The sequence below is a fragment of the Ictalurus furcatus genome, chromosome 22, assembly GCF_023375685.1.
Source record: "Ictalurus furcatus strain D&B chromosome 22, Billie_1.0, whole genome shotgun sequence".
NCBI lineage: Eukaryota > Metazoa > Chordata > Actinopteri > Siluriformes > Ictaluridae > Ictalurus > Ictalurus furcatus.
The window spans coordinates 4,690,132-4,698,685 of NC_071276.1; the positions used below are offsets into that span (position 1 = coordinate 4,690,132).

The 8,554-nt window shown below is 36.6% G+C and overlaps 1 protein-coding gene across 1 annotated transcript; it reads right to left on the bottom strand.

The window, feature by feature from the left end:
* Nucleotides 1-530: 530 nt before the first annotated feature.
* cmklr1 (chemokine-like receptor 1) lies at nucleotides 531-7,677 on the bottom strand. The gene is made up of 2 exons (XM_053610885.1): nucleotides 7,593-7,677; nucleotides 531-2,356 (listed from the first exon to the last, which is right to left on the bottom strand). Exon 2 carries the CDS (start codon nucleotides 2,342-2,344, stop codon nucleotides 1,283-1,285), a length of 1,062 nt encoding a protein of 353 aa, XP_053466860.1. The 5' UTR covers nucleotides 2,345-2,356; nucleotides 7,593-7,677; the 3' UTR covers nucleotides 531-1,282.
* Nucleotides 7,678-8,554: the final 877 nt, after the last annotated feature.

The window sequence follows — 8,554 nt, forward strand, 5'->3', positions numbered from 1 at the left end:
TAGCAGTACAGGTCCTCTGCCCTGTCTGTTTAAACCATTAGCCCCTGACGTGACTAAGGAGGGGAAAAAATAAAACCGGAGGCAGCGTGGATGGGAGAAATGTTGGAATGATAGTTAGCTAATAGGCTCGAGCTTTTCATGAGTAAAAAGGCAAAGGCTCTGCCACTGATACAGCAGACTGTGCTAAGCCCTATTAACCCGTTTAAGTTTCTCTGAATGCATATAATCATGTATTTAAGGTTTAATAAAATGATCATTTTTCCCTGAGAGGAACAAGGAGTTATAATCAAGCAATATTCTGGCTGTCTCTTATTTACATTCCCACCATCACAAATATGCAGGAAATTCTCCAGACACTGGAGGGGCTTCTGTAGAACTATTTCCATACGATTATTGTTTATAACTAAGATTTCGACAATTGTAAAGCAACCTTGGGTTTGAGAATGGTGCTGTATAAATGAATGAAGAGTCAATAAATCTGTACAATCTAAGGTACTGAACAAATCATTCAAATATTTCCTGAAAATCCATTTACTTTTTATGATCTATGTTTTTATTACATTTTGCCATTGACGCAACCAATAACATATTAGTAAGATAATACAGTGATCATTGGACAATTAACAAAAAAGATGGAGTACAAATGAAATTGATTAACGGTTAGCATGATTAACAGGTTCCTCACACTTACATCCTCACACTTACACCTCACACTGACATCCTCACACTTACTCCTTTAAAATACATACTAGAACAAGAGCAAGTGCAGTTCCTACCGTGATTTCTTTTTCCTCCTTTGATAGCAGGTCTTTTTTGTCCATATTTCTTGTCCACATTCTAAAGGTACATACTTTCACTGCATCAGTTTTTGACAGCTCAGCAAGCAACTTCTACTGACTTCCAGTTCTTCATATCATAATACATGTGCAAATCCAACCAGCTACACTTCATGATCCGTTTAACTGGTGTGTCACCCAGAGGAGAATGGGTTACCATTTCGGGGAAAGTTTGTTCATGTCATCTAAAGGAATCTATTTTTTATTGCCCCTTTGGATTGTTTATTAGGGATCTAAATCTACAGCTGAATTTCTGTAAAGCTGATCTGTGGCAATACATATTGTTAAATGTGCTATACAATTAACACTGAATTTAACAGAATCACTTTGAGACCAAAAGATTGTTCAAAAAGTATATTTCCCACCAGAATATGACCTATTGATATATCGTATGTACAAATGAATCAGGACGTGATTTTCTATCGGTTTTATATTTTCAGGTCAAATCAGATGTGAGTCGATGCTCTGGCATCCATAGAACTGGAACGGGATAAATAGCGGCTCATGGTGCGCCCTTCTTCTCCTATTGCATTCTCGATCTTAGACAGGATGGAGTTCTTAAACTTCTGCCTGAAATCATTGCCCATGAAGACATAGAGAATTGGGTTGAGGAAGCTGTTAGCTGAAGCGACTGCGGTTCCGATCTTGAGCCCAAAGGCTATGATGTCATTGGGGAGGCTCTGGTTCAGTTCAACCAGCACAAATGTGTGGTACGGCAGCCAGCAGATGAAGAAAGTCCCGATGAGAGCGGTCATGATTTTGAACGGCTTTGTGGACTTCGCCATCTGGTTGCTTCTCAGCTTGAATATAATGACTGAGTAGCAGACAACGATGACCAGGAAAGGTATAAGGAACCCAAAAATAAACCGGCAGATGGCTATAGATTTGTGGCTGTCCTGGCTAAAGTAATTATTGTGGCACCGGGTTCTGCCTAGGTGGTGCTGAATGTCACGGAAAATAGTGGACGGGATACTCAAGGACACTGATAAAACCCATGCAAGAAGGACTATCAATGAAGCCTTCCTTATGGTACGCTGATTCTGTGCCCAAACAGGGAACATGACAGTCATGCAGCGATCCACACTGATGATGACGAGAAGAAAGATGCTGCTGAACATGTTGAGGAACATCACGAAGGAGGTGAACCGGCACATGAAAAGTCCAAAGATCCAGTCAGATGTGGCTATGTAAAAGGTGTTGAAGGGCAATGTGGCACAGAATATGAAGTCAGAAATGGCCAGGCTGAGGTACCAGGTGGTGTTGACCGTTTTCTTCATCTTTAAACCTGCGATCCAGATCACCACACCATTTCCCACAACCCCCAGTACAGTGATGATCACATTCACAACCAGCAGCAACATGCACAGAATCTCTCCAGAGCAAAATTCGTGTCCATTGTGAGACATATCCGTGTACGTTTGGTTATCATCTGTGTAGTTTGCATAGTCCGTAGATACATAATCAAGCATGAAATCGGTCGTGTCCATGATAAAATTGTAAAAGCTCATCCCACTTTCCCCCTGTGGAAACAAGAATACTGCTTTAGCTTCATGTACTTATTACAGCAGGAGTTAGGTACAATTAAGGCTTGGTCTTCTGCAACTTATTATTATTTTATCATTACACATTACTTTTTATTTTTTGACTGATTGAGTATCTTTAACTGATTTAACAAAATCTACTTTTAGTAAACATAAAGCACATTTTAACATAAACATCAAAACCTTCAAAAGGAGTTAAATTTGCCACATCCCAGATACTTTATATACAGTACTATCCAAAAGTCTTAGGCACCCTATTTTTTTTTAGTACAAACCTTGTTATAGATTTTTATTTTATGACTTCTACATTATTAAGTGAGTAAAAAAAAAAAAAAAAAAAAATTGATATTCCCAAACATTAGTTTTCCAGCAAAAAATTAAATATGTCACTAAAGAATATTATGTAAGAGAACACTTTTCAGACAGAAAACACAATGAAGTCTGCTGGGTTTTACTGAAAAAAAATAAGAAGCGAGTGCGACAGTCCAAGTCTCCAGAAGAACTGTGACTGGTTCTGCAAAATGCTCAATAAAACTTACAGCTCATTTCCTTGTAAAACTGTAGAAAGTGTACCAGAGACTACTCTTTTTTCTTTTTTTTAAGCAAAGGGTCTTCAAACTAAATAGTGACTTTGTTTCATTTATTACTGTTTATTATTGCACTTTATAGTTTGTTTGTTTTTTTTTTTTGTTTTTTTTAATGTAGAAACATTTAATTTCTTTATTTTTGAAGGGATCTTTCCTGAACAGCATTTCTTTGCATGTGCCTAAGACTTTTGGACAGTATTTTATCCTCCATATGCTGATTATTCAGATACGGCTTATTTAGAAGATGTTATTAATTTTCAGGCTTTGGAGGGTTACTTTAAAAATATATTCTGCTACAGTTACAAATTACTTCATAAAATTCTAAACAGTAACGTTATCCAAGTATCACAATATGAAAGTAACGTAATCAGATTACTTTTAGATTACTTCACGGTCACATATGTAAATAAAGACAAGAGAAATTCAATATGAATCTAAAATACTTTTATTTAGAGCTTGTTTTAGAGCTTAAAAACATGTTTGGATTTGTTTTAATGAAATAAATAAATAAAAGATCACTGTGCTTGATGCAGGTAACATTACATCACAAAAGCTAGAGTGACCATATTCTGGTTTTCCAAAAACACCTTTTTATTTATTTTTATTTTATTTTATTTTATTTCATTTTGGAGGGGGGGGGGGGGGTTTGTCTTAATAGCATTCAAAACAGTGTTACTATGAATGCAGACTTTAATACACTGAAAAAGACACACTACTCAAATCATATAAATAGTATCTCACAAAAATGAATACACCCCTCACATTTTTGTAAATATTTGATTATATCTTTTCATGTGACAACACTGAAGAAATGACACTTTGCTACAATGTAAAGTAGTGAGTGTACAGCTTGTGTAACAGTGTAAATTTGCTGTCCCCTCAAAATAACTCAACACACAGCCATTAATGTCTAAACCGCTGGCAACAAAAGTGAGTACACCCCTAAGTGAAAATGTCCAAATTAGGCCCAATTAGCCATTTTCCCTCCCCAGTGTCATGTGACTTGTTAGTGTTACAAGGTATCAGGTGTGAATGGGGAGCAGGTGTGTTAAATTTGGTGTCATCACTCCCTCATACTGGTCATTGGAAGTTCAACATGGCACATCTTGGCAAAGAAATCTCTGAGGATCTGAAAAAAAGAATTCTTGCTCTACATAAAGATGGCCTAGGCTATAAGAAGATTGCCAAAACCCTGACACTGAGCTGCAGCACGGTGGCCAAGACCATACAGCGGTTTAACAGGACAGGTTCCACTCAGAACAGGCCTCGCCATGGTCGACCAAAGAAGTTGAGTGCACGTGCTCAGCATCATATCCAGAGGTTGTCTTTGGGAAATAGATGTATGAGTGCTGCCAGCATTACTGCAGAGGTTGAAGGGGTGGGGGGTCAGCCTGTCAGTGCTCAGACAATACACCGCACACTGCATCAAATTGGTCTGCATGGCTGTCATCCCAGAAGGAAGCCTCTTCTAAAGATGATGCACAAGAAAGCCCGCAGACAGTTTGCTGAAGACAAGCAGACTAAGGACATGGATTACTGGAGCCATGTCCTGTGGTCTGATGAAACCAAGATAAACTTATTTGGTTCAGATGGTGTCAAGCATGTGTGGCAGCAACCAGGTGAGGAGTACAAAGACAAGTGTGTCTTGCCTACAGTCAAGCATGGTGGTGGGAGTGTCTGGGGCTGCATGAGTGCTGCCGGCACTGGGGAGCTACAGTTCATTGAGGGAACCATGAATGCCAACATGTACTGTGACATACTGAAGCACAGCATGATCCCCTCCCTTCGGAGACTGGGCCGCATGACAGTATTCCAGCATGATAACGACCCCAAACACACCTCCAAGGCGACCACTGCCTTGCTAAAGAAGCTGAGGCTGAAGGTGATGGACTAAACCCTATTGAGCATCTGTGGGGCATCCTCAAACGGAAGGTGGAAGAGCACAAGGTCTCTAACATCCACCAGCTCCGTGATGTCGTCATGGAGGAGTGGAAGAGGACTCTAGTGGCAACCTGTGAAGTTCTGGTGAACTCCATGCCCAAGAGGGTTAAGGCAGTGCTGGAAAATAATGGTGGCCACACAAAATATTGACACTTTGGGCCCAAATTGGACATTTTCACTTAGGGGTGTACTCACTTTTGTTGCCAGCCGTTTAGACATTAATGGCTGTGTGCTGAGTTATTTTGAGGGGACAGCAAATTTACACTGTTACACAAGCTGTACACTCACTACTTTACATTGTAGCAAAGTGTTATTTCTTCAGTGTTGTCACATGAAAAGATATAATCAAATATTTACAAAAATGTGAGGGGTGTACTCACTTTTGTGAGATACTGTATATAAACAAAATTGGTTTCACTCTGCTCACGTCTGACATTTTTTCCTACATTCTTTTGAATGTCCATGGAATAAAGTAAGATATCAGATACCATGAGTGAACCTTCTGCCATCATTTACACATTTGAATGGCCATGTATACGAAGCAATGTGATAACATGAAATTAAAAATTATCTTACATGGCCATGGGCATTGTTTCGACTCTGGACAGCTGGCAAATGCTGCAATTGTCAAGCAACTATTTGACTCCATACACAACAGCGCTTCACCTTCGTGCGTTGGCTGAGAGTAGGTTAATGGCTGTGAGGCAGGAATTTGTCAAATAGTTGCTGCAAGCCTTTTATAATCAACCAATTGGTGTGTGAGAAGGTGGGAATTACAGAGCGGGGTTAAAGCGATGCAACCATGCGCACACATGATGCAGTATTAGACCATAAGCACATCATAACGAAACTAAAGCTGAATCCCGTATATTTTCTCAAATTTAGATATCCTGGCTGGACACTTTTTTAAGGCCCAAAAAAAAAAGAGGACGTATGGTCACCATAAAAAAATAAAAAATAAAAAATAAAAAAGCATTTCAGAGAACAAGTTCTGTTAATTTCAACCAAATTATAAAAATTATTTGCACATGCATTAGAAGGTTGCTTATGTGAGTCACGACTGGCAAGAGAGAACCAGAAGCAGCTGTCTAATATTGTGTTATGTCAAAAGATTAATTTCTTTGCTTTTAAATGTAAAAAAAATTATCCTGATAGTATTCCCATTTTTTACAAAACGTATTTGAAATCTGAGTACTTTGTTTTTTGATGCAACTGTAACCAATTACATTTACTACCAGTTTTTTGTATCCTGATTACGTAACACATGTATTCCGTTAATCCCCAAGCCTGATCATTTTCTATAACAGCATCTTTAACTGTAGTTCTGGCTGAAATTCAAATCACAGATTTTATTTTAATGTGCTCACTCTAATACATTATAGTTTCTATAGTACAGTAACAGAGGGAATTGTATGCAGATGCTCCACATAATCTAAGCCGAATAATAAATAATAAATAGAATAAGAAATACTTGATAATTTCTATAGAACCAACTTACACAGGGGCATAAACTGTCCCGACAGAAATCCACATAAAAGGATTAAAAATGTGAGTAATTGTTGAAATGGTGACGTTTTCTGTAAGGAGGCTTTTATTTAGTGTTTTAGGAAGTAGTCCCCAGTGTCAGTGAATGTTTTCTAACTCTGGAAAGTTCTTGATAATGCAACCAGCTTCATTTTTGTCTTATTAAATGTTAGAGACAGGAAAAAAACATAGGCTAGAATAATTGATAGAATAATTGGTTATAGCTGTTATAATGGAAGCAATAACAAGAATGAGGAAGAAGATTTTTTTTGTCATGAACATTCCACAACATTAAATGTAAATATAAATGGACAAAAGGTATGATGTCATTCTTTAATATTTTTTTTTCTCCAAAAAAAACATGCTGTTATTGGAAAATAATCAAGTTTGTGATAACATCAACTCAGCTTCGCATCAGTCTGTATCACACCACCTCGCTGTCAATTATTTTCCTTCATGAGTACACCCCCAAGTGGTTCATACATTATGTAACCACTGTTTAAAAGTCTGTCATCTATTAAGATAAACCTTATTCATCCCTAAGTAAAAATTCAATAATAAATTATTAGCATATGACTTAATAATATTAAAAAAGTAACCATCCTTGCTCATTTTTGACTTAATGAATACAAATAATTGTGAAATTGTGCCAGGAGGAAATTGTCAGAGGAAATTGTCTGACAAATCAATCTGACACAATTCTTAACCAACTGACACATATTCTGACACATATTCTGTCACACTGTCAATCAAAAAGATAAACTTCAATCCAGTGTGAACTGAGGAATGTTAACTGGAAAAAAGCCTATTTGGATCATTCTAATTAAACACGTTCATGCTCACCAATCAAGCGCACGTTAATAAAGCACTTAATACACTTCAATTACAATCTGAGAGTGCACATTGAATAAGTCATTAAATAGCCTACAAACAATTACTGTAGTTATACAATGAAGCGCTTGTTTGAATGTTTTTATATTTAATTAACTGGAAACTGTGGGTAAACTGTAATAAAACCATTATAAAAAAAAAAAGAAAGAAGTGAAAGTTAAAAGAAGGAAACACGTTCTGACTAAAATCCCTTTAAAATATTTTAATGCTTATTTTTTTATTTAATTCACAAAAAAAAAGAAAAAAAAAAGGTACACAGTAAAAGCACTTACCCTGCAAGGAAATCAGACTGTGTGTGTCATGCTGGTCTTTGACAGCTGTACTGTGTGGGCTGTTTATATGGAGTTAAGAGTCAGGTGCTGGTCTTTTATTTCCACATCAACACCGTCCTCTAATTTCACTTCTGTTTTGGTCCTAGGCAATAATGGACAAAATATGTCCTTTTGCCTAGAGCAGCAGATCCTACATCCTGTTCTGTATGTCTGGAGACTAGGATAGCTGGCTGATTTTTCTGCTGTAAAAAAAAAGCACCTCATTTAACAGTCACGTATTTTATTTCCAAGGATTTTTTGTGTTACTCCTGAGGGAAATACATGTCAACTGGTTTTTACTTTAATAAGTGAGTATAATAAGCAGAGTTCCTTTCTCTCCCTCAGCCTATTGTCAATGAGATCGTCTACCACTCATGAGTATTCATATATATATATATATATATATATATATATATATATATATATATATATATATATATATATATGTATATATATATAAAATATATATGACAATGACAATGCAAACCCACAATGTATGTTAATATTACTGTATGTAGGTAAGACAGTAATTTAGATCATGGTGTTAAAAAAAGGAGCATTTTGCAGAGCAATAACGTCGGTGCTTTGTTAACTATTTCTGCAAAAAATCTGTGGTAGTCTGATGGAACCTGATGAATGCTGCTGTTCTAAATGTGGGCAAACAGCCAAAAGTCTAACCCGAATTAATCTGACACTTCTATTTGAATAAACATATTTTACCATATTTCTTAACTTTCTAGCTTAGCTCATGTTTTATCCACCTACAAAGATCATGTTATATACATAAGAAAGCTTAATAAAGAAACTGACTACTAAAGACTACTTTTTCAACTCTTCTTCTTTATAGGAATAAATTACTAGATGTATAATTATATAGTTATATATAACTAGTTCAAATCATTTTACTTTAGCATTTATTTTTT

Bases quoted from the DNA above. Each gene is read 5' to 3' on its own strand.
- cmklr1 (XM_053610885.1), bottom strand. From the start codon at position 2,344: ATGAGCTTTTACAATTTTATCATGGACACGACCGATTTCATGCTTGAT.